The sequence below is a fragment of the Schistocerca gregaria genome, chromosome 1 (genome assembly GCF_023897955.1).
Source record: "Schistocerca gregaria isolate iqSchGreg1 chromosome 1, iqSchGreg1.2, whole genome shotgun sequence".
NCBI classification, from domain to species: domain Eukaryota; kingdom Metazoa; phylum Arthropoda; class Insecta; order Orthoptera; family Acrididae; genus Schistocerca; species Schistocerca gregaria.
In genome coordinates, this window is record NC_064920.1 from 552,225,882 (window position 1) to 552,252,944 (window position 27,063).

Sequence of the window (27,063 nt, forward strand, 5' to 3'; positions counted from 1 at the left end):
TCCTGCTCCAACTCTGGCCTCTTTTTGCGTATTTTCTCACGGGACCGCTTCGGAGTGAACCAGTTGAGATTCCAGATTCTATCGTAAGTTGTCTGACCGGCACGCAGTAGGTACAGGATTTTCTGAACATGTTCGCCGACGAGGGCGAAAGCCATTCGAGCTGAATGTCGCCACTAGTCACTCGACGACTGCTTTTCTCTCTGTTTACAGAAAGAGTATAGAGCTGAACACCGATTTTCTTGACAGAACATCCACAACTCTGTTACATATATTATTCATTATTAATGACGTCCTCATGCTGTTGTAATAAATTTTATTTTCCAATAAAAGGAGAGCAGAACCACATTTCAGCAAAACAGTCCCATCTTCAGGTGCATGAAATATCCATACGAGCCAACTAAAAGGCGGTAATGCAGTGATTTAGTAATCGTCTGTTACACAGCATGTAAGCAGAAAATTCAACTGTAAGATGCTGATCAAAAATTCATCCGCTTACATATCATGTACAAGAGAATCGCGATACAACCCCCTTTGACTCGTATGGATGTACTATGCACTGGAAGATGGGACTGTTGTTCTGAAACCCAATTGTGTTCTCCTTTTATTTGAAAATAAAATTTTAATTTAAATGTTTGCGTATTATTACACAGCGCACGTGTTCCTAAGAATTGTCCGCATGGTGCTAAGGTAGAGGGGCCTACCTCCGTGGCCAGCATGATCATCAGATCTGTCCCCGATAGAAGTATGGGACTAGCTCGAACATCATCCCCATCAAGGATATCAAGGACCAGTTACAGTAGTTCTTATACCCTTCCCGACCGATTCAGTGCATGCAGTCAGCCCATAGGGGATGCAACGACATATTTATAAGTAGGTCTATACTACTAATTTCTTTGTAAATTTGGCTCGAATTTGTAATCAGTGAAATAACATCATGTACCCTCTCAATCCGCGAAGTGTAATTTCATTTCCTCGTCCCCTTCTGAGTGGTTCTCTTTCTTTTGTCAGGCAGCGTATTTTATTTTAGTCAGCCAGTAATCTCGAAACGATATTAGCAATTGATGACCTTTTCATATTTTTTAGGCCACAGCCATTTGACTGTACAAACTTCTTTATTTTCTATTACTATCGCGATTTCGGCCTTAAGCCATTATGATATACAGCAATGTTGTATATAATTATAGTTTATTGAGAGAAGTCATCGTCAAGATCTATTGAACTGGGTGTCCCAGCATATACATATGTACAAAATCGCCGCAATTTATGGCAAACAGGTAACAAACATGAAACTTCCTGGCAGATTAAAACTGTGTGCCCGACCGAGACTCGAACTCGGGACCTTTGCCTTTCGCGGGCAAGTGCTCTACCATCTGAGCTACCGAAGCACGACTCACGCCCGGTACTCACAGCTTTACTTCTGCCAGTATTCGTCTCCTACCTTCCAAACTTTACAGAAGCTCTCCTGCGAAACATGCAGAACTAGCACTCCTGAAAGAAAGGATATTGCGGAGACATGGCTTAGCCACAGCCTGGGGGATGTTTCCAGAATGAGATTTTCACTCTGCAGCGGAGTGTGCGCTGATATGAAACTTCCTGGCAGATTAAAACTGTGTGCCCGACCGAGACTCGAACTCGGGACCTTTGCCTTTCGCGGGCAAGTGCTCTACCATCTGAACTACCGAAGCACGACTCACGCCCGGTACTCACAGCTTTACTTCTGCCAGTATCCATCTCCTACCTTCCAAACTTTACAGAAGCTCTCCTGCGAAACATGCAGAACTAGCACTCCTGAAAGAAAGGATATTGCGGAGACATGGCTTAGCCACAGCCTGGGGGATGTTTCCAGAATGAGATTTTCACTCTGCAGCGGAGTGTGCGCTGATATGAAACTTCCTGGCTAAGCCATGTCCTTTCTTTCAGGAGTGCTAGTTCTGCATGTTTCGCAGGAGAGCTTCTGTAAAGTTTGGAAGGTAGGAGACGGATACTGGCAGAAGTAAAGCTGTGAGTACCGGGCGTGAGTCGTGCTTCGGTAGTTCAGATGGTAGAGCACTTGCCCGCGAAAGGCAAAGGTCCCGAGTTCGAGTCTCGGTCGGGCACACAGTTTTAATCTGCCAGGAAGTTTCATATCAGCGCACACTCCGCTGCAGAGTGAAAATCTCATTCAGGTAACAAACATGTTTTACAGCCATGTGGTCACACAATGAACCTGGCCTGAAATGATACGTTTTATTTCCACACAATGTTCGCTGTACATGTGTGGCTCTGGCTTTGTACAGTCAAATTGCGGAAATATCACTCAAATAATGTTAGTAGTATTCTTTCTGAGGCACGTTCGTTATAAATAAACGACATTCCTAAAAAAAATATTCTGAAAATTGGCGAAAGGTATCTCACTTGTTACTTTTGCATAGAAAGGGAAGATACAGCAATTTCCAACAGCTGAGGCGTCTGTGCCGTCTCCTTTGTGGGCAAAAAGACACCGAGGCCTACGCTGTTATACTGGATCATACGGTCTGGCGCGTGGTCTGACATGTGTTTTTCTGACGTATGTTGCAGGAAGCTACATCAGGGTCCGGAGATCTCCCAGCGGCGCCTATTCTGGCTCCGGTTCCATTTCCAGTTCCAGCTCCAGCTCCAGCTCGCATTCCGGCGCAGGTAAGAGGCCCGACATTGCGGTGAACTTCTCTTTATCGAAAAAAGTGTTTGTGATGTGAACTGCAGAGTTAGTCTAGCGCTATCACACTGGAATAAGTTACTGCTATCCTCGTTATCCCTTCACGAACCATGTCTTGCCACAGTCCAATGTGCTAGTCTCCCTTCAGCAAATACGAAACCACTCCTGTTGTCCTGAGCAATAGTTCTCCATACCATGAATCCAGGAGATGGAGAGCTATGGGTCTCGAAGATCGCTGCTTCTTGTTACTCTTCATAAAGCCGTCCATGGACACGCTGGCGTCGGCCTGACCGCCAGAAACAAAAGTGACCCTCATCGCTGAACACTCCAGAATGCCATTCACTCTTCCAGTTGACTGTCTATTGTCTGTCGCACAGTAAACGATGCATGGCAACCCAGCTTTCATTAATCTGCTCCCGACGATTCGCTGCGACTGTCTACCTCTAAGCCCCGTCCGGATTGCAGCTGTTTGTCATTCCTCTGTTTGTCAGAGCCAACCGAGCAGGCATACGATCTTCTCGCCGTGTAGTCTGGAACGATGTTGATCTGCAGAAATGTCTTTATTTCTGTACAGAAAAAAGTTCACGTAGGGTTGAAATTTTAAGCAACGAGCCCCGAAGGCTTGGAAATACTGGAGTATCAGCTTGGTAGCATTCGATCAAAGAATAATACTTTCTGTTTCCGTCAGTTTGTGTTATTTTTGTGTGTGTAATTAACACACTGGACGTATATTGTTTACGCTCCGTTTGTTTCACTGAAAAACAAGCATTTACGGTGAAAAAACAATTTTACCTTTCTAGATTTAATACTCGTATAATATACGTATCATATAGAGGGTGATTCAGTTGCCCCTAACTATGGGTTTTAATCAATTCGCAACACCTTCAAATATTACGAGCAAGATTTTCATATTCCCTCCCTCCTCATGCACGAACTATTAATCCTACAGAAAAAATGAATTAAACGTTTTCGTAGGAAATTTAATGTAGTTGAATTTTGTACTGCTATATGTTTTCGCTGGAGGCTATTGTTTTCGTATTATTCAAGAAAAATGCGCTTGAAGGTAACTTTTCCAGATATATTTCTCTTGAATAATTCGTAAACTACGGCCTCTTGCGACAACATATCGCAGTAAAAAATTTAACTATATTAAATTTCCTACAAAAATGTATAGTTCATTTTTTTCTGTAGGACCAACTGACTCTGTGTAACGAGCGAAAGAATAGGAATATGTTATATGCAGATTTTGAAGACATTGCAGGCTGCTTAAAACGGATAGGTAGGGGCAGCTGAGTCAGACTGTCCGTACTACTAGGCACTAGAGAGAGCAAAGCATAAATTTATCTGAAAAGTTACACATTTTAATAATGAGTGAAATAAATTGAACACAAGTACACATTAAAAATCAGAAACAAAATTACAAATTACTTGGCATGATAAGCAACAAAGCATTCACCTCACAGATCCACATTACATTTCTCCGCTGGGTATGTGCTGATGTTATACAATTTACTCCAGCCCATCGTCGTCTGTTCAGTAGCTGTTAGTCTGGAACTCATCTGTTACACTAGTGAAGTGCGGTAGAAGTCCAGGTCCTTCCAGAGGCGCCGCATACCTCCTCAAGTACACCTGCACTGTTTCCCTTTGAAAACTTGCATGTGAATTTGTATTTCCATTTTTGAAGACAATATCCAGACATTCTGTGAGGTGATACCAGTAACAAAGTGAAAAGATTCTTGTTCCATTTCCTCTTGCGGATTCTGTCCTGCACTGATTCACATTTTGATAAATTCGATCAGTTCCACCCATGTTGCATTTTGTCAAGGACGTGTTTCCTTGACCGCTGAGAGTAGCTTTCAACAATAGTTACTACGTTCACACCTGCTGTATTTGATGCTGCAGAAACAACGGAACTGTCATACCCTTTATCCACCAGCAGTCCATTTTAAGGTTCTGTTCCTCAATGGGTAAAAACGGAACCTTTACAGTATCACTTTGTTGTCGGACTGGCCGTCCATCAAGACCACTGTTTCTTGGAAACGGGTAGACGTATCAAGTTGAAATTTACGTCGAATACTAGGGACTGTGGTCTGTTAGGGGTATAAAAAGTGAAGCTTGGAAGTTAATAACATCAAAAGATACAGCCATTAATGTCACATATTTTGATATTCGCAAATTCACTCATCAAAACGTATAGATGAACTGTCTATCTACATATTTAGGTTTGTATTGAACCCTTAGAGCACGAGTAAGTCTGATACAGCAGTATACTCTGAACAGTGTTAGTGTGATTTTCAGGTCGCTTTCGAACACTTATCTACGAAAATACAGGGCTGGTTTTCCATCTCCAATACACAACCAATTAGAACACTAAAACTGACAGAACAGAGTTCACACGATTGATCGAATCAAACTCGACAAACCATTATTTTCAAACTGCGCATAAATGATGATGTGGCGACAAAAATGAATTCCTCTACGAATGTAACAGATGCTAAATCCAGGAAGCTTGAATATCTATTATGTGTCGATCCTGAAACGGGTATAATGACAGAAAAGGGAGAGCGAGAAATTTATTCCACCCCTACATTGATATCGTCCACTGATTCACTGGCCATGGTGAGAATGGCACACTTTAAATCGTCGCTGACTGAAAATAGAGACTGTGTTTTTCCAAAGTCACTAGGTCTCATACATTTCATTGTATAATATACACGAGGATATTTCTTTTTTCTTCAGAATGAATAGTACCTCCATCATCTTGCTATATTTCTTTCTTCTTTGGAAGGAGACAGCATTGGGCAATACGATTTTCTGTCACAGTTCCTGAACCCCAAAACTTTGTTCTTTACAAAAAGTTAACAAACTCAAATTTCCAAACAAGTAGCACAAATATCTCCAGTTCGACGAGTATCTCAATACTACTTCTGCGTAGTGCAGAACATGTAGAACATGTCCCTATGATACAAATAATATTGCACAAATATCAATAAATACCAAGTGACTGTTAGTTTATTAAGAAAGTATCTGCGGTTTTCAACCTGAATGAAAATATGTTTTAATCGTTTTACTTACTTGAATCCATGACGGGGTAAGATTCTGGACGTACAAAAATTGTTTAAATTCAGTTGCCAATTGTTGCCAACTGTGGACTGCTTCTCACAACTACTAACACAAAACTGAAAGAACAGATGTTCAACAATCCTTAAATAAGAGTAACAAGGTTATAGAAGTTCTTTGCTGCCCAAAAATCAATAAAAGTCCAGTACTGTCAAGTGTACCATTAGTGTAACGCTGGGCACTAAGAGGTGAAAAGAAGGCAGTTGAAGGGAAATGTACAGTCAAAAGAAGCCACAAGACGACGGCGCGCTCGTCCAAAGCAGAGTTCGGCAGGGTTCCTCCGGAAATTGTACACGTAGCACTAACGCAACCGAGGAACAAGTTACAAGCTTTTCGTACTAATATTTGGAGAATTTCTCAGATTTCTGTTTACCGAGCTACTGAGCGTTAAAACGCATCCCCAGATATAAAATAAACAGCCGAGACGGAGAGTCCAGATGTGTGACGATGAACTGTGCGCACGTTGGCCGGAGCAGCTGCCAAGCCGCCGCCGACCTCCGGGCCTCGCTTTGACCGCTGACACACCTCTGCGCCGGTCGCGATCAGTCGGCTGTCTCCTTAAACCGTGTCACTCACCATCGTTCTCCATGTAACACAGCAACGTGAATGTCAACCTCGGCGCGAACTGCGCGCAGTGAAAAGAACAAGTGGTGACAATTCTGGACTGCACACAGGAGTAGTCACACTTGACAGCCAATTATTAACAATGAACTCTGACTTTATAAGAAGGATTATTGGCACTTAAAGGCTGTTATGACATCCACAGAGTTAACACCAACTAAATGTGATAGAGTTAACAAGGAGATATATTAGATACTTAAGAGAAAAATCAGGACGAAGTAGCCAGAGTTCATTCTAAAACAAGCTGCTGACATTTCGAGAAATTTCTGGCTTCTTTGAACATCGAGCGTGAAAACAAGGAAAGACACAACGTGAAGTGCTTTTTTTTTCTTCTTAACTACTCTGTGACGCACTCAGCAGCCTGTATAAAAACTATTTATTTTTTGACTGAGTATGCAGTCCAACTGAATACTATTACAGTAGTATAGCATAGTATACAGTCTCAGATTTGTTTAACGATCGGTTTCTGATGTCAAGCATCTATTTCCCAGTCACAACAACTGATGAAGTCATCAGTTCGTCGTTGTCACGAAAAGCCATATAGACTCCCTTCGTTTAGCTTCTAACTTAATTTATGACGGGCACTTGGTCTTATGTTGACTTCTTCTTATTCTTTTCATCCACCCGGCCATCTCTGCCGACTGCTGGGTAGAGGCCTCTTCCATACCTTTCCATTGTCTTCGATCTTGAGCCGCCTGGTGCCATCGTGTTCCAGCTAACGGCTTCACCTCATCAAGCCGCCTCTCTGGAATCTTCCAGTGTCTCTCTTGTGGTCTCGTGGTCTCCAATGAACAATTCTAGGGGACCACATCCTGTGATCTTATTGAGCTACGTGTCCGGTCCACTTCCACTTCACGCTTGCAGTTCTCTCCCGGATATCTGCTACCTTGTTCAATTTCATTGAGGTGTCGATAATGCCGTCTTTGTCACCCTGATAGCTTTCTTGACTAACGTCAACCCACGGCGACCAGTCTAAAAGATAACTAACTCTCACGACCGTTACAGCGGCTACGTAAAGTAAACGTACCCTACTGGCCATTAAAACTGCTACACCACGAAGATGACGTGCTACAGACGCGAAATTTAACCGACAGAAGAAGATGCTGTGATATGCAAATGATTAGCTTTTCAGAGCATTCACGCAAGGTTGGCGCCGGTGGCGATACCTATAACGTGATGACATGAGGAAAGTTTCCAACCGATTTCTCATACAAAAACAGCAGTTGACCGGCGTTGACCGGTGAAACGTCGTTATGATGCCTCGTGTAAGAAAGAAAAATGCGTACCATCACGTTTCCGACTTTGATAAAGATCGGACTGTAATCTATCGCGATTGCGGTTTATCGTATCGCATCATTGCTGCTCGCGTTGGTCGAGATCCAATGACTGTTATCAGAATATGGAATCGGTGGGTTCAGGAGACCAAAACGGAACGCCGTGCTGGATCCCAACGGCCTCGTATCACTAACAGTCGAGATGACAGGCATTTTACCCGCATGGCTGTAACGGATCGCGGAGCCAAGTCTCGATCCCTGAGTCAACAGGTGGGAACGTTTGCAAGACAACAACCATCTGACCGAACAGTTCGACGACGTTTGCAGCCGCATGGAATATCAGCTCGGAGACCATGGCTGCGGTTACCCTTGACGCTGCATCGCAGACAGGAGTGCCTGCGATGGTGTACTCAACGACGAACATGGGTACACGAATGGCAAAACGTCATTTTTTCGGATGAATCCAGGTTCTCTTTACAGCATCATGATGGTCGCATCCGTGTTTGGCGACATCGCGGTGAACGCACATTGGAAGCGTGTATTCGTCATTGCCATAATGGCGTATCACCCGGCGTGATGGTAAGGGGTGCAATTGGTTCCACGTCTCGGTCACCTCTTGTTCGCATTCACGGCACTTTGAACAGTGGACGTTACATTTCAGATGTGTTACGACCCGTGGCTCGACCCTTCATTCGATCCCTGCGAAACCCTACATTTCGGCAGGATAATGCACGATCGCATGTTGCAGGTCCTGTGCGGGCCTTTCTGGATACAGAAGATATTCAACTGTTGCTCTGGCCAGCACATTCTCCAAATCTCTCACCAATTGAAAACGTCTGGTCAATGGTGGCCGAGCAACTGGCTCGTCACAATACGCCAGTCACTACTCTTGATAAACTGTGGTATCGTGTTGAAGCTGCATGGGCAGCTGTACCCGTACACGCCATCCAAGCTCTGTTAGACTCAATGCCCAGGTGTATCAAGGCCATTATTACGGCCATAGGTGGTTGTTCTGGATACTGATTTCTCAGGACGTATGCACCCAAATTGCGAGAAAATATAATCACATGTCAGTTCTAGTATAATATATTTGTCCAAGAAGAAATGCAGATGGCAAACGGGTATTCATTGGTGTATTGTCGACTCGGCTCCCGTCCCCCCAACCCTCCTTTTTCGGGTTGTTGTAATGTCATTGCGTTCGGCAATAAAAGTACGTTGGTGTGCAAATCTTAGAGACAAAACTAACAATTCCATGATATGTCACTGCAAATGTAACGTAGTTCTGTGAAATTTGGACCACGCATAGAAACAACTACCACTGTATAGTACAGAAGAAAACTGAGACAAAAACGTTATGAGACGCACAGAAATGACATTTTTATTCATAGACAGTAATTACGCTAAATTCATCGCGATTTACGAGTGTGATGGTTCCCTGTACGTTCCAAAGGTGGGACACGGTTCTTAATAGGACGTGTTATCACAGTGGACGCCAGTGCTTGATACGCAACGTGCTCCGATTCTGATCACAAACTTGCTAAGGAGTTCTTGTGCTACGGTGTTTCATTCTTCGACCACTGCGGTCGACAACTCCTATATGATTTTTGGTGCATGTAGACATGCCATAATACACCTCTCCAAGTCGGGGAACGAGAAACCAGTCCATTAATCGTATATCCTCTTTCCCAAGAGCTCCTCCGCCTGTGATGTTCGATGTGCTCGTGCACTGTTATTGATAAAAATTAAGTCAGAGCGGAGTGCACCCCTGAAAAGACGCACATGGGAAAGGACCGCAGTGTCACAATAGCGTTCATTGGCGAATATACCGCGTTCAAAGACCGACAGGTCAGCGCGCCCATGCAGCATTATGTCTCTCCACACCATAAAACTTGGACGACCTAAACCATCATGTTCGACAACGTTCTTGGGTCCATTGCATGTTCCCGTCTCTCACCACCTGAGGGTACGTTCAGAATCACATAGACTGAATCTGCTCACATCCGAGAGAAGCACACGATGTACGTTGGTCCAGTCGCTCTGCTCTTGGCACCATGGCAAACGGTATCACTGATGAACAGGTCTCAGCGGAACACAACGTACTGGTCGTCACACTAAGAGATCACCCCTATGCAGTCGCCGTGGCACTTTGGGTCGTGAGACTGTGTGCATTTCAGTCCTGCTAAGTGTTGTTGCAGTTCCACTCGCTGTTTGAAATGGGTCGCTTCCCGCCTGTTGCACAAGGTAGCGATCATCTGCTGCTCTAGTTGACAGTGGTCAACCCCCTCCTCTCCTTCACACAGCAGTGCCTGCGGTTCGGAACAACCCCTGCATTTTAAACAAGGTTGTGAGTAACACCAAAGTACTGGGCAACAGTCGTCGCACTCCCTACTACTTCTAGTTTCCCGATGATTCTTCCCCGTATGTCTTTCCTCGTTCCTCCAGTTCCCTCGTGTTGTGGAGTCGGCCCCATTTGACGCTATAGTCTCGCTGACCACACTACATGTGACGTCCGACTTTCTGTGCAGTACTGGGAGACCTCTGGCAATATGCTCCCGGACGTTACGTTACTTTATCTATCTTGTCCATAAGTTTTGCAGAGGAATGTATAATAATTCTAAATCCAGGACAGACGAAAGCCCTCGGTGTACTGAATCGAAAAAATGGTAACAACGCAAAAGAGAGAAAACCCGTCGACTTACGTTGTACTAAAAGTTTCGACCCAGTGATACCCAACGAGGTGGTACAGTGTTAGAACACTGCATTCGCAGTCAGGAGGCCGACGATTTAAATTCCAGCCTTGTCATACAGATTTGGGTTTACCGTGCTTTCAGTAAATCTCCTGAGATGAATGCTGGAATGGTTCCTCTGTATGGCTACCCCTAATTTTCTTCTCTGACCTCCGCAATCCAAACTTGTGGTCCGTCTGACGTCATCGACAGGACGTTAAATCGTAATCTTCCTTCCTTCTGTCTGCGGCAGACACCACCTGCACTTCTCCACAATGAAATGTCTGAGTATTGGGTAGATCGGCTCGAAATCGTTTTAGAGAGATATACCACAAAAACAAGTCAGAGGGTGAAGTGTCGTTGTTTAAATTCTATATGTTTACATTCTATACACATTGCATCATAACGAATGGTCGGTTAAAATTATTGCATCATAAATTCTGGTCGTATGTAAAGTACACAAGCGGCAAGACGTAGTCAATACCTTCGCTGCGCAGTGCCGATGGTACTGTTATCGACGACTGTGCCGCTAAAGCGGAGTTATTGAACGCAGTTTTCCGAAATTCCTTCACCAGGGAAGACGAATGGAATATTCCAGAATTTGGAACACGAACATCTGCCACCATGAGTTTCTTAGAAGTAGATACCTAAGGGGTTGCGAAGCAACTCAAATCGCTTGATACAGGCAAGTCTTCAGGTCCAGATTGTATACCGATTAGGTTCCTTTCAGATTACGCTGATACTATAGCTCCCTACTTAGCACTCATATACAACCGCTCGCTCACCGATAGATCTGTACCTACAGATTGGAAAATTGCGCAGGTCGCACCAGTGTTCAAGAAGGGTAGTAGGAGTAATCCATTTAACTACAGATCTATATCATTGACGTCGGTTTGCAGTAGGGTTTTGGAGCATATACTGTATTCAAACGTTATGAATCACCTCGAAGGGAACGATCTATTGACACGTAATCAGCATGGCTTCAGAAAACATCGCTCTTGTGCAACGCAGCTAGCTCTTTATTCACACGAAGTAATGGCCGCTATCGACAGGGGATCTCAAGTTGATTCCGTATTTCTAGATTTCCGGAAAGCTTTTGACACCGTTCCTCACAAGCGACTTCTAATCAAGCTGCGGAGCTATGGGGTATCGTCTCAGTTGTGCGACTGGATTCGTGATTTCCTGTCAGGAAGGTCGCAGTTCGTAGTAATAGACGGCAAATCATCGAGTAAAACTGAAGTGATATCAGGTGTTCTCCAGGGAAGCGTCCTGGGACCTCTACTGTTCCTGATCTATATAAATGACCTGGGTGACAATCTGAGCAGTTCTCTTAGACTGTTCGTAGATGATGCTGTAATTTACCGTCTAGTAAGGTCATCCGAAGACCAGTATCAGTTGCAAAGCCATTTAGAAAAGATTGCTGCATGGTGTGTCAGGTGGCAGTTGACGCTAAATAACGAAAAGTGTGAGATGATCCACATGAGTTCCAAACGAAATCCGTTGGAATTCGATTACTCGATAAATAGTACAATTCTCAAAGCTGTCAATTCAACTAAGTACTTGGGTGTTAAAATTACGAACAACTTCAGTTGGAAGGACCACATAGATAATATTGTCGGGAAGGCGAGCCAAAGGTTGCGTTTCATTGGCAGGACACCTAGAAGATGCAACAAGTCCACTAAAGAGACAGCTTACACTACACTCGTTCGTCCTCTGTTAGAATATTGCTGCGCGGTGTGGGATCCTTACCAGGTGGGATTGACGGAGGACATCGAAAGGGTGCAAAAAAGGGCAGCTCGTTTTGTATTATCGCGTTATAGGGGAGAGAGTGTGGCAGATATGATACACGAGTTGGGATGGAAGTCATTACAGCATAGACGTTTTTCGTCGCGGCGAGACCTTTTTACGAAATTTCAGTCACCAACTTTCTCTTTCGAATGCGAAAATATTTTGTTGCGCCCAACCTACATAGGTAGGAATGATCATCAAAATAAAATAAGAGAAATCAGAGCTCGAACAGAAAGGTTTAGGTGTTCGTTTTTCCCGCTCGCTGTTCGGGAGTGGAATAGTAGAGAGATAGTATGATTGTGGTTCGATGAACCCTCTGCCAAGCACTTAAATGTGAATTGCAGAGTAGTCATGTAGATGTAGATGTAGATGTAGAAGGAATGGTCGGTTAAAATTATTGGCTCTGAGCACTATGCGACTTAACTTCTGAGGTCATCAGTCGCCTAGAACTTAGAACTAATTAAACCTAACTAACTTAAGGACATCACACACATCCATGCCCGAGGCAGGATTCGAACCTGCGACCGTAGCGGTCGCTCGGTTACAGATTGTAGCGCCTAAAACCGCACGGCCACTACGGCCGGCTTAAAATTATTACTCTGAAGGGAATTAAAGATTCATTACTGATGATTACTGGCAGAAGGTTGCTGCTTTCACGTTTTGAATATAATATGTTATAAGATACCACAGAAAACGTTTTAAGGTGAGAAATAAATGCTGGAACTATATTCATTTTTTCTCAGGGCATATAGTGCCCATTTTTCCCTGTTTAGAGATCATGTGCCCATTGACATCGCAACGAGATCCTACATCTCATGTTCTGATTTCCCGACAGATATTGTATAGGCATGTTGATGCCTTAGTATTTCAAATCGTACTAAGCAGTTGCTTAGATCATTTGTAATCTGTTTTCTATATTAGGCCAAAAATGTAACAGAACAGAGACGGATGACAATTTCAGAAATCAACCTGATCTGCGACCTTGAAAACCACACTAAGACTGTCCGGTGTACATTATTATATCATGGTAACAGCCGTCAATCCGGCGGGCGGATTTGATCTGCATGTGCATCAGCTCCACTAATGCAGAGTTCGTTATGCTCATTAGTGTATTATCAGAATTGGAATTAAGACACACAAAAAATGACTGACATTAGCTGCTAGTGGGCACTGATTTAAATCAACGGGAAAACTTGAAGATTTGTACTGGACCAGAACTAGAACGTAGATGTTTTACGAGTGATACAAGGAAGTAAACACCTAAGCCACTTTTCCAATTAGTGCATCCACTATTACCGACCGGACTCCGTTTCGGCATTAGATGTTCACAGATGAAACTATCAAACCGAAAGAATCAGGAAACTACATTTGTAGCCTAAAGACAGTGTGTAAACGTTGACATTGTAAAAGAGTATTACTCTACAAATAAAATAACAAGAATAATATAAATGACATACTTCACATCAGACGACTGAGAAAACCAGAAAAATTTTTACTGAAAGATAACAGAACAAGCTTCCTCTGTCAAACTCACTGACACCAATGATGATGAACGTTAGAGAGTCTGGGCACTTAACAGCAGACAGCAGCGTTGTTCAAGGCAAAAAATAATGCAATGGCAATTTTCCCGCTGTGACTACTTTCCCCCATCTTCTTTTATTTGTTTTTATTACTTCATTATTTTATTTTATTCTATTTTTGTGCATCACTCTTCATTATAACTGACACTGGAGCAAAGTGACGAAACTGTAGTTCAGAAGCACAATGTGCATAAATTTATCAGGTAAAACTATTCTGACTGAGAAGACATCTGTTCAGTTGTCGTCATGACGCCAGGTTACATCGTAAAAACATCATGACATTTGAGCAGTACATCGTGCTTCCAACGCACAAAGGATTGTTAACAAGATATATCTCTCACACTGGCGCGTCGAAGCTTTCACCTCAGCCTCTAAAGCTGGCGGTGAGTCAACTGAATGCGTCAGAAAAGTCCTAGAGGACAGGGAAGCACGCAGGTACCTGTATAGGCTGTTGTGTACCGATGCACTTTGTCCCCGCCCACCAGGTTCTCCAAATGCCAACTCATGTCTCCGGGATGCGGGTTTTGCTTATTTATCAACATCTTGAGACGACACCTAACCATCTGCTACGTAGCGTTGAATATCACTTCATGCTGAGGACACAGATGTCGGTCTAAGAGATTTGCTAAGATATTGCATTGGTGACTGGTCAGTATTTTCAAAGATATTCCACACTTTATTGCTGGAGAAGTCAATTCCAATTCTGCATAAGGTGCCTATCCTTCTGGAACTGTCCAAAAGAACAGACATACTTTTAATCCCACAGCTACTATGAATCTAGACACAGAGAAATGACTGACATTAGTTGCTAATGCGCGCTGATTTAAATCAATGGGGAGAGCTGAAAATTTGTGCCAGATTGGGACTCGAAACCAGGTCTCCTGCTTAAAAGGCAGATGTGCTGACCACTGTGCTGACATCCGGACACACAGGTCATTGTATCTGCACTGACTATCCTGGTATCCCCGAATGCAGCGAGAGATGAGGATAATGGACAAGGGGCACTAAATCAGTAGGATCTGACAGGTGGCTTGGTGGAGTAGTACATGCAGTTACTATGACCACTGTGCCCTCATGGTGCAGTGGTAAGCGCATCCGCCTAGTAAGCAGAAGACCTGCGTTCGAGTCCTGGTCCAGCACAAATCTTCAAGTTTCCCCATTGATCATTGCCGTCTAGCAGCTAATATAAGCCATTTCTTTATGTCTTAATCCCAGTTCTGATAATGCACTCCTGAGCGTAACCGATTATGTACTAGTTTACAAAAGGAAAGGTGATACAGCTCCAGATCAAGTCCGTCCGCCGGATTGAGGCTGTTAGTCTGATACAGCAATGTACTCTGTACAGTCTTAGCGTGATTTTCAGGTCGCTTTCCCACATTTATCTACGAAAATGCGGGGCTGGTTTTCCATCTCCAACGCACAACCAATTTGGAACACTAAAACTGACAGAACAGAGTTCAGGCGGTTGATCGAAACTAACTGGACGAACCATTCTTTTCCACCTGTGTGTAAATGATGATGTGGCGACAGAAATGTGTTCAGCTACACATGTGACAGCTGCTAAATCCAGGAATAAGAACATCTATTATGTGTCCTGAAACGCGTATAATGACAGAAAATAGAGAGAGAGAGAGAAAGTTATTCCACCACTACTTTGATAATGTCCACTGATTCACTGGCCATAGTGCGATTCCAGAAATTCCTTCAAATCATCGCCGACCTAAAGCAGAGACAGTGTGTTTTTCCAAAGTCACTAGGCCTCAAACATGTCATTGTATAACATGCACAAGTAATATGAAAAGCACCCACCAATTTTGGTTGCAGTAGTGGTCCAAAGGTTTATTTCTCCACGGCTATATCATTTGTTCAGGTAGACGACGTACGTGCTTATACACGTAACGGTTCAGGCTGCCGTTATAAGGTTTTCGACTTGTTAGTGTTCTCATACAAGAGATTATTAAACTGAACTGGTTATACCCGCAAATTTTCTATCGACAAGAGTTCTAAACAACCAAGCATTTTGTTTGATGCAACGTTGTACCTGTTTTCATAGACATTCGAGCGGTCATTGAAATGGAACACATGAGGTGACAAAAGTCATGGGACACCTCCTGATATAGTGTCGGACCTGCTTTTTCCCGGCGTGGCACAGCAACTCGACGTGGCATGGACTCAAAAAGTCTCTGAAAGTTCCTTGCAGAAATACTGAGCCGTGATGCCCATATAGCCGTCCATAATTGGAAAAGTGTTGTTGACGCATAATTTTGCACACGAACTGTCCTCTCGATTATGTGTCAAAAACTGTAGATAGCATACGTGTCGGGAAACCAGGGTGGTCAAATCATTCGCTCTAATTGTCCAGAATTTTCTTCGAAACAATCGCCAACCATTGTGGCCTGGTGACACTACGTATTACTACGTATTACCAACCATAAAATTTCAATCGTTGACTGGGAATGTAAAGTGCATGGATGGCTGTGAACGATCTCCAAACAGTTGAGATAACCATTTCCAGTTAATTATCGGTTCAGATGGATCAGAGAACCCAGTTCATTCCATGCAGACACACGCACACCATTATGGACCCACCACCAGCTTGCACACAGCTTTGTTGATAACTTGGTTCCTTGGCTTCTTGGGGACTGCGCCACACTCGAACCCTACCATCCGTTGTTATTAACTGAAATCGGGACTCATCTGACCAAGCCACGGTTTTCCAGGCTGTGTTGCTTCTCTGTTGGCACTGACATACGCAAACGCCGTAGCTCTCGATCGTTAAGGGAAGGCTGCCGGCCGTTGCGTTGGCCCACGCTCTTGACACTGTGGATCTCGAAATACTGAATTCCCTAACCATTTCCGGAATGGAAAGCGCCTTCATAGTCTGTTAATTCCCGCCGTGCGGCCATAATCATGTCGGACTCCTTACGTATGAATCACATGAGTACAAATGACAGCTTCGTCAATGCACAGCCCTTTTATACCTTGTGTACGCGATACTACAGCCATCTGTATAAGTGCATATTCCATGACTTTTGTCACCTCAACGTACATGGCACAACGCCTGTTAACGTTTTCATTTCGACTTCGCTTTGGCACGGATGGGAAAATATGTCAACGCTTTTAACATATTGTCACTGCTAGATGATCCAATGTTTACGTGGTACTAAAGGAGGAACTTTGCTGTTATAACCGTTTAGGCGTTCAAATTTTGCGCAATTTTCTTTTCCTGGGCAATTAAAAAAAAGCAATCATTTGGTGATCTCTCCGGAGAAAAAAATTGAAGTTTCTCATACGTAAAATATCCGACCTTTCACTTGTTATCCTTGTTTGTAGTCAGTGAAAAGTTGAAAGGGAACACACTATATGCGGTAGCTTTTAGAGAGTGTTTCACAATATCTATTACCAGCTTCTAGAGGCTGAAGAGGGGGACCTAGTAGATAAAGTTTTAATAGGGAGCACATGTCCAGAAATGTATCGTTTGGATGTAAAATGATTTTGAACATCAGATCACTTTCAAATCCCTCGCTTCACAGCACGCATCCTTTCTGCACAACACCCCAGATGCCACTTTTCAGCAAGACAACACACTACCACATGTTGCTGCAATGAACCCTTGCCTTCTTGGTGTCACAGACTGTCGGCCTTTTGCTCTACCGGCTCTGCTCCACGTGAGGAATCGGCTTCCCGTTTCACAAGGTGTATTAGCGACACGACCCACATACGCCCATTTTCAGACAAAACAGAACACCCTGAAAGACTAGAGATAGGACGTCCGTATTCACAGGACTTGTATATTAGTATATTCTGCAGAATTAGCATTTTAGTCACCTCGGACCAGCATGTGCCGTGTTGCCTGGTAGACACTGGTTCCATCATGGGCCATGATAAATTGAGCCTGGTGGCATCGACGCCTATAAGGTGCGAATGACCTGTGGTATAGCCTACATTTATACAGGGTGGTTATAATTAAACTTTCGCTGCTTGAGAGGGCGCTCACGAAAAATGAACGATCGTAAGACACTTAAACTTTGTGGAAACATTTATAAGGCCACTCGGAAGAGAAATAACGAATAAGCTTTTGAAAGGAGCACATTTTAATTTCCACGTGAGAGGGTAACATTTGTTAACTGCGTACAATTTTTACGTTCCAGTTTACAAAAGATGCTGAATGTGACGACCGTATGCATCCACGACGACCTGGAACCACACTAGACATAGCGTTTCACAATTGTTCGGAGCACTTTTCGAACGATGGGCCACAGAATGTTTAGCTGTTGTGACATAGCTCGCGCGCTGCTGGAAGATCGCTCATTGCGTCTAGCGTTCTCAGCCATGGCAACAGTAACTTCTTCAATAATTTGTGGCGCAACTTTCCATGGGCCTCTCCCTGGAGCAGTTCCCAAACTACCAGTGAACTCGAGCTTCCGAATCATGTTTCTCAGTCCTGGTGAGGAAAGTGGCCCCGTCTGTGATCCTTTAATGTGTCGAAGAGCAGCAGCCTCTCAAGTCTATAACCATTATGGTAAATAGTTTTCCGTCTGCACTACCGGAGTTACTGGTATTGACACAACTGTGAAGATTGTGGATACGGATGAAGATTACTCTCACAGTTTGTAGGTTTTGCGAATTAATAATGTCAAAAAATGAATGTAAAACTCTTATTAACAGCATAAGAGAAGCAACGCTATAATATTCAGAGTCATAAAGGAAATATATGTCTCTCTTGCATAAATTTTCGTTGTTTACCTGAACCTCTGAAGGAAAACTGTTGTTTGTTTCCTTACTCTTTCACTAAAACTTGTACGAGTGTGGGAGTGGGAAGTAGTTGCAGCAGACGGAATGTTGAAATCTCTCTGTTCTTACTACTGCCCCAGACGGCGTCTCTTGGCCGATAACGCCATACGATCGTTCCATTTCTGTTCTCATTCTGACATTGAACGAGCTTAAGTTCTGTTTCAGTACTAGAACATAATAACCTAGGGAAACATATAATGGTTCTCAAACGCACAAGAAAAGTTAGTGTTTTCAAATGCTGTGGTTCTCAGAAATGGAAAAACGAATTTATGAATGCCTTAGTGCGTCAGTTCAAAGCTCGGAGGAAGACAACAGCATACTACTTTCGATAGGAACACCATTAGTTAAGAACTGCGATGTTCAGACCCACCTTCGCGCTGGGGTAGCTATCCCTTTTTCTTCACATTAATAATATTTATAATGATAATGAATAAGGAAATATTCTATTCTGAACTAACCTTATTTAATATCTTTTTAGAGAAGCAGGCCGGAATGCAGAGTACCACCATCACTAATAGTAAGAACACAGCTGATATCCACCGAAAAAAAGGATCGACACTACTGTCACATCTTTCATGGCCGTTTAGTCGAAATTAGCTAATCGCACTATTACATAAACATCTCTTTACGGCCTACTAAGGGCTATTTTCACATTTATTAAGCACGTGGAAGCTGTGAATCCCCACAATTACAAAAGTTTAGGAAACTGAAACTGTTAGAGACACTAAATCTAGAAAATGTAGCTAAGGTAGTAAGACAGACTTAATGTGGACAGTTTTGTTGTGCTGCAACAGGTAGTTTACAACTCTGGATGGCACGTTGTATGATTTCATGCCTTGTTACACAAAATGCTGCTCCTCTTCCTCCAGGATTTGGAGTGCCCTCTACGACGTCTTCTAGGTATCGTCTTGACTTTGCTCTTCATCTTTGACCCTCGGTTACGGCTTTGCGTTGTGTCCTCCACTCTTACAACATAATCAATTTTTTTTAAAATTACATCGGCAATATACTGAGGTTAAAAAACACATTTATGGTTTATGTTAGCAAGTAATTATTTTTTTAATCTTACGTATTACCGAAATCTTTTGGATCCTACCTCAAAAAAATTTTTAGAACAATAAATTTCATCGCTAATAGCGTTCGTAGCTGTCGACAATGCACATCTATGTAGCGCTACTGGTAACAGCTTAATCTCTGCCACTTTTTTGTTGTTAACAAAACATTTATTTCTTATAGGTATTTGTTAAATTTAATAACCCAGGTTCTAAGCGCGACAATCTCTTTCTTATTGATAAATTACACAAATTACTCTTTACTTCCCCACCTCAAATAAAAATATATTTGCCTATCTTTCCCATCTTTCCAATGACGTCCCCTTCTACTTCACGTTAGTTTTCATTCCTGACGCCAAATATTTTTGTTTCCTGTGATTTTACCTTAGCTCTCTTTTTGTGTATTATAGCACGCTTTCGTCATCAGTTTCTACAACGGAAAACAGTGATCTGTTAGGTAGAAAAGATAACAGACAATACAACGAAAACCGAGGGAAAAATAAGAGTCATATGGCAGTCAATTTGTGTGCACCGCCGCCTGTTCGGAATGAGTTTTCTTCACCCACCTCTTTTCCTGCGATGTGTGAGGCCTGAGTCGTTAGCGTATCTGTTGAGAGTAAATGACTGTAGGGGCCTAATGGATGAATGTGTGTAGTATGACGTCATTCTTGTGTTACACGACGACGAGAGAAGAGAGATGGCGAAAGTTGGTGCAGGAACACAGCCAGCTCCGCTTAAGGAGCACCAAGGGGCCGACAGGCTAAATGTCCCCGTACAACAAGTGTCACATGTCCACCCTCACGAGACACCGCGGAGGTGTTTAGAAGTTAATCCAGGCGATTGGCGCAAAGTATGATGTTCAAGGATGTCATGCCATCACCTTACCGGCCAAATAACTAGTGGAAATGGGAAAATGTTCTAAGTCCCAAATCTTAAAAGTTGGGAGAATAAAAAAACAATGCACATCTGTTTGTACGAAACTGATTTGTATTCAAAAAACTGAGAAGGTATTCTGGTACCATAGTATATGCTGCTCACCGCATCACCTCAAAAAATGACGCAAATTAAAAAATAATTTCTTTGTTAAGGACATTCTAAATACCACAGCGGGAAACGGACTGCTTCTGGATGCAAAAAGAAAGTTTTTAGAAGTTGAAAACAATCAGACGCTATCAATACTGCTGTTTATTTTCACAAACAGCGCCGTTACCGGTTACGAGCCGACAGCTTCATCTTCAGACGGCTTTTTAGTTTTACATTTGTTGTTTAAAGTCGTTGGCTGTTTTTGTTCAACAGCTTACGCAAAAAAACAATAAATGTAACGCAGATGTGAACGGCAGATGAAGATGAACCTTTTGTTCCGAAACGGGTAACGGCGCTATTTGTGCAAATAATTAGCAATATGAACGCTGGCTGGTTACTATTTTCTTCTTTGCAGGAATCAGAGCTTGTATTTTATATAGAGCTACGGTCTCAAAAATGTCGGTTTTTGACAAAACAGCAGGAATAAATATTGTTCAAATGCGATTAATACTGAGGCACTGTGGTTTATTAGTGATGAGGCAAGAAAATGAATACAACATTAGGTTTTTAAGTAGTAGAACTCTAGTCCACAAAAACCATTCCTCATATCTTTTAAGTTTTGGAACTCCAGGAGTAAGCGCGGCTCGGCACAAAAAAATGTCCTCAAATGCATGTTTGAAAGACTTTTTCCATTGTTTGGCATCTGAGTCTAGTCGAGGGACATGTAACGAAGTGCTGGGAACACAGTAGCGCTGAACACGTGTTTTGTAAAAATAATGATAGTAAAAACAGCACTTAGTATGTTTGCCATTTCTACTCTTCAAATAAGGCAGGCGAAAACGTATTCCACCATCAGGACTCGAACTAAGTAGACGTAGACCGCACAGGAGTGCGTTTGCGACCTTTTTTCGGCGACGTTACTTTTCTTATTTTATTTTATTTATTTATTTGGCCGTCGGTATTTAACGGTCTTTTAGGCAGATAAGAGGTAAGTAACAGACATACTTGTATGTGTCAAAGTAATACGAAAGCACAAGGACATACGTTAAACAGAGGGCTTTAGAAGCCTGCTGTTGATTGGCATACATGTAAAATATTGAACAACAGGTTTTGTAAACATGGAAGGGAAAGATGGAAGAAAAACATTAACAGCTAACATTGGTATTATGGCACAAATATTAATAATCGTAGAAGTACGTGTTTAACAATGGCGTTTGACACGCCGTGTATTATTTCACAATGCAGGTTAACAGAGTTTATCGTTCAGGCAACATAAATTTAAGATATGAAAGGGGAACAATACAGGAACAACAGAGGTACAAATATTCAGTATCTAAATTCAGGTAGACTTACATACAAAATAAAAATTAAGATGAAACAACATTTATCGTAGTTCCCAGTGCTGCGTTCCTATTACAAAGATATTTTGGCAGTTTGTAATAAATTAAGAAGTTGTTTATTATGTGGGGGACTACTCAACAAAGGTTGAATGACGGTACTCGTGGGAAACTCTGCCGTCAGACGACGTAACTGTTGCAGAAAGTATGCGATTGATGTCACCTTATGTAGTGTTAGTGCAGTCACAGTAAAGTGCTGGAGTAATTCCAGTGCGAAGGAGGTGCACTGGAAGACTTCCGTGATTGAATCTCATACGGCAGACAGTGGATATCAGGCATCTCGTCAGGAAAAACTCTTGAAACCAGGGTTTATGACGAATACCAGGCTGAACAAAGGAACGAAACATTCCGAACGGTAAGGCAATGCCAGAAGGTACAATTGTAACCACGAAAGTATAAGATCGATTAATGTTCGGGATTTTGTGGTTTTTTCAGCAAGAGTATCGACTTATTCATTGTGAGATTTAACCGGCAGGAATCCTGTATTCTGGCTTTAAATTTCACATTGCATGCACTGCCAAATGATTGACAAAATTAGGCAGAATATTACGTCTTACGCCTTTGAGGTTGTACAACTGACAGAGAATCGGGTAGAATGACGTCCTCGACTACGTCACGTAAACGAAGAATAAAATATACGCGCGTGTCCAAAGAATGAGAGACAAAATTTAAGTGAAAAATCAATGAACGAAAACCTGTGTGTTGTGAGACACATGTCACTCGCTATTACTTCTTTGGGGAGCGTTCCTGTGGTTATCTTCGGCAGAAAGCTCCAAACGAGTCCGTGGCCTTGGACAGCTGTGTTGTGCCTGCCACATCCTGATGCGCAGCTGGTGTGATACACGCTAGTACGTTTCCGCCAATTAATTCACCTAACTGCCTGACGTCACCCTCCCTTGAAGCGCAGTCTGCCCATCTTCACGCCGTATCTCGAGTCAGTCATGCTAGTAATGTAGTGGGTAAGTACTAGGTTCCTCAGAAGCCATATCGCTATTTGTAGTAACAGATTCTCCACTTGCAATGTTGATTAATTGAATGTAAATTTCGTCGAACTGGACTCTTCATCATGATTGAGCTACTAATATTCTTAATGCACAGCAAGAAACAAGACAGGGGTATTTCTTATTAAATATTTATTAGGCATTATTCCCGTTCTGCATAGACACAGACAAAGAGTTTGATCCGTAATCCCGTATTTTACAGTGACGACAAAGATTCGAAAATGCTTCGTATATTTATTACGTAAGGTGCTCGAAGAATACAATGTGGGAAGTTATTATACATAGCGAGTATTTATAATGAAAATCGTAATGTCCGTTGGCCCGCAAAGAAGCGTGTTGGCACCGTTTATATCTTGAGTACCAGATTTACGGTATCGGCCGTAATTTCTATAAAACGTTACGTCCAATTTTTTCGAGTGGAATACGTTTTAGGCTTATCTGTAAGATCTGAATGGCCAACTTTACATTGCCTGGAAGCTGTAGAAAAATGGGGAAATGAAGACTCCTACAGATTTTCAAATGAAAATGTAAATTCAATTACGTAGTGCATTGCTATGAAAACTGAATAGTTTTCATAAAATATTCTTAAATTCGTGCTGTACAGCTTTCATAAGATATTTAGTTGGAAATAACCAACAAGCTGGTAAAGAATTTTATTTTAATTATTCTGTAACTATGAGTAGTTTAAGCCTTGAACTCATTATCAGGAAAAATTCAAAAATTTTCATGATAAATACCGCAAGTCTACAGTTATAAAATGTAATCCGTGATTACTTATCACTTTGCATGTATGTGTCCATGACGTATGGCATTACATAATCAAGTATGGAACTCAATAAGAGGTAATATTTCTTAGGACTTAATGCGAAAATTCTTCTTCTCAATTCATCTCTGCTCCTTGTTAGTCTATTCATTTGCTTGTACGATCCTGCCCCTACATCATGTCTAACTGCAGAACAGGTCTTCCTCTTCCAGTCTTGCCTTGAATCATTCCTTCCGTTACATGTTCTTGTTGTGGTCTTCCTTCCGAAAACTGGTTTTAATCCGTATTTCCATATTATCTTGTGAAAGCCTCTTCGTCTCCGAATAACTAGTGCAAATAACATCGTTCTGGAGCTGCTTACTATATTCATCTCTTGATCTCCCTATAGGATTTTTATCCACCACACTTCCTTCGAGTACTAAATTGGTGATCCCGCGATGTCTCAGAATGTGTCGTATCAACCGATCCCTTCTTCTAGTCAGGTTGCGCCACAAATTTCTTTTCTCCCCAATTCTGTTCAGGATCTTACGTGATCTATCCATTTAATCTTCAGAATTCTTCTGTAGCACCACATTTCAAAAGCTTCTATCATCTTCTTGTCTAAACTGTGTATCTTCCATGTTTCATTTCCATACATGGCTGACCTCCAGCCGGAAAAGACTTTTAGAAAAGACTTACTGACACTTGAATGTATATTCTTCAGAAACGCTTATCTGGCCGTCGTCAGAGTGCATTTTATACCCTCTCTATTGCACCCATCGTCAATTAATTTTCTTCCCAAGTATCAAAACTCATCTGCTACTTTAAGTGTATCGTTTCCTAATCTAATTCCCTCTGCTACACCCTATTTAATTCGACTACATCCCATTAACCTCCTTTTGCTTTTGTTGACGTTCATTTTATATCCTCCTTCAAGATACTATCCATTCCTGATCAACTGCTCTTCCAAATCTTTTGCTGTCTGTGACAGAATTACAATGTCATCGGCAAACCACAAATTTTTTTTCCCCTGAACTTTAATTCTTGCCCCAAATTTTTCTTTGGTTTCCTTTACTGCTTGCTCAATGCACAGCGAGAATAATATCTGGTATAGACTGCAACACTTCCTCAGTACCTTCACAACCACTGCTTCCTTTTAATGCCCCTCGACTCTAATAATTGCGATCTGCCTTCTGTATAAATTGTAAATAGCCTTCCACTTCCAATATTTTACCCCTGCTGTCATTACATAAACAAGAAAATTATTATGTAGGTGGAGGTGGCAAATTAAATGAGCTCTTCTTTTCGGTGACTGTAGTGGCGAACATCTTGCCACTACCTCTTCTACAAAAAATTTCTCATTGAAATCTTTTCTGTCCTCATCCAACACCATATTTCAAATGCCTCCACATGCGTCTTGCCGCGGCACCAGTAGTCCCTTTCTCCAGCCATACAAGACCACTCTCCACACGAATACCTTAAGGAGTGTCTTATTGGTCTCTGCATGTATGTTCCTTGCTGTAAACAGCACTGTTTTCTTGTAATAGGATGCCTTTACCTGTGCAGTCCTGCCCTTTATGTTGGCTGAACGTGTAGCACCTGAGCTGAGATTAATTCGTAATTAGATAAAGGTAGTTTGAGAATATATCATTAACTATAATGTTTACTGCGGTTGTATATGATAATTTCGTTCTTCTTTGTATTCACTTCCGTATTATCTTTATCTTTTAATATCTTATTCATTCCTGCTAAAGTGTTTTGGCTGCACACTATCGAGAGTATCCATCTGAACGAGGCACGCAGAAGACAATCATTTTAAAAAGCCGTGCAGCAAAACAACACGGCATTTCATGTTGACACTCGGCTCTAGTTTTTGCTCAGCGGGTATCAAATGGCTCTAAGCGCTATGGGACTTAACATCTGAGATCATCAGTCCCCTAGACTTAGAACTACTTAAAACTAACTAACCTAAGGACAGCACACACATCCATGCCCGAGCCAGGATTCGAACCTGCGAGCGTAGCAGCCGTGCGGTTCCAGTCTGAAGCGCCTAGAATCGCTCGGCTACAACGGCCGGCTCTGCGGGTATTAAGGTGACGAAAGCAAATTTTTATATACATCCTCGCATTCTCTGTGCCAAGCAGTTTTCATCCTGGGACTGCTTATTTCGCATAGTGACCACACGAACAAGTACAGAAAAATTGAGGCTCGCCCAGCGACTATGGACAGTCATTTTGCTATAGTTCCCACAGCGGTAGGGCCAAAGAAAACATCTTTGTGGAGAGACATTGAACTGTAGAAAACTGATTTATTTCCTTTTACGGTTAATTCTTTTCTTACGTATTCAGTCATACGCATCTAAGGGTGACACACCGCAGTTTGAAATCTCTGCATCTGAAAACGGTTTTCTGAATCTGAAACCAATCACTGTGCACCATGAAACGAAGCAAATTTTTGGTTAGTTGCTAAATAACATTCTTAAATAAATAAGGAAATCAAATCATGGAAAAGAAAAACAGCATATTAAGCAGGATGTACGTCAGATGACAGACGCAGCTCACAGCGGAACCAGAAAAACCGGTCTAGGGATGCAGCATTTTCATTTACATATAAGCCAGCATGACTACGACGACGTCCGCGTTCACAACAAAAACAAAGGCACAAGAATGGAGCTGGTACGGATCATTATCTCTGGAATCAGACCGAGTATTTCCCTAGGACGAATCGCAGACAGATTCACAGAACTAACGTGCACGACGGTAGATGATGATGTTTGCCGCCAGAGGGCGCCGTAAATTATGGCTGCGCGGCGTCTAATTCGATCCCGACGGCCTTTCCCGCTGGGTCATGCTGCGCTCATCTACAAAAAACGGAAGCTCCGGTCGACTGTTTCGGCCCGAAGAAACTCATTCCTTTTTCCTCTCTCGTTCACTGCTTTATTGTCTTATTTTCATGAACCCGGAGATGGCGTAAAGCGATTCGGCTCTCAAATCGGCTCTTCAGAGGACGAACACGTAGTTTTATTTATTTTTCATTCTATTCCACAGATTTCATATTACAATTAATTTGAATTCTTGTACTGAGACATTTTCTGCTCTGATATGTGTATATATCAACCCCCCCCCCACACCCCACCCCCACCCCTCACCCCCACCCCCACGTTCCGTGTGAAGTAGTGACAACATTTCAGTCGATATAGCTAGGAACCTGTGTTTTTTTTCTTTTTCTGCCACGAATGACGTTTCCGACATATTCTTCCGTTTGAGTTCAG

General features: G+C 42.4%; 1 protein-coding gene across 1 annotated transcript in view; it reads left to right on the top strand.

The window, feature by feature from the left end:
- The window catches only part of LOC126356146 (keratin, type I cytoskeletal 9-like), a 113,748-nt gene that overhangs the window by 33,769 nt on the left and 52,916 nt on the right, over positions 1-27,063 (top strand). The window contains exon 2 of the mRNA XM_050006887.1: positions 2,557-2,655. Within this exon, the coding sequence (XP_049862844.1) occupies positions 2,557-2,655 (99 nt within the window). The remainder of the gene's footprint in view (positions 1-2,556; positions 2,656-27,063) is intronic.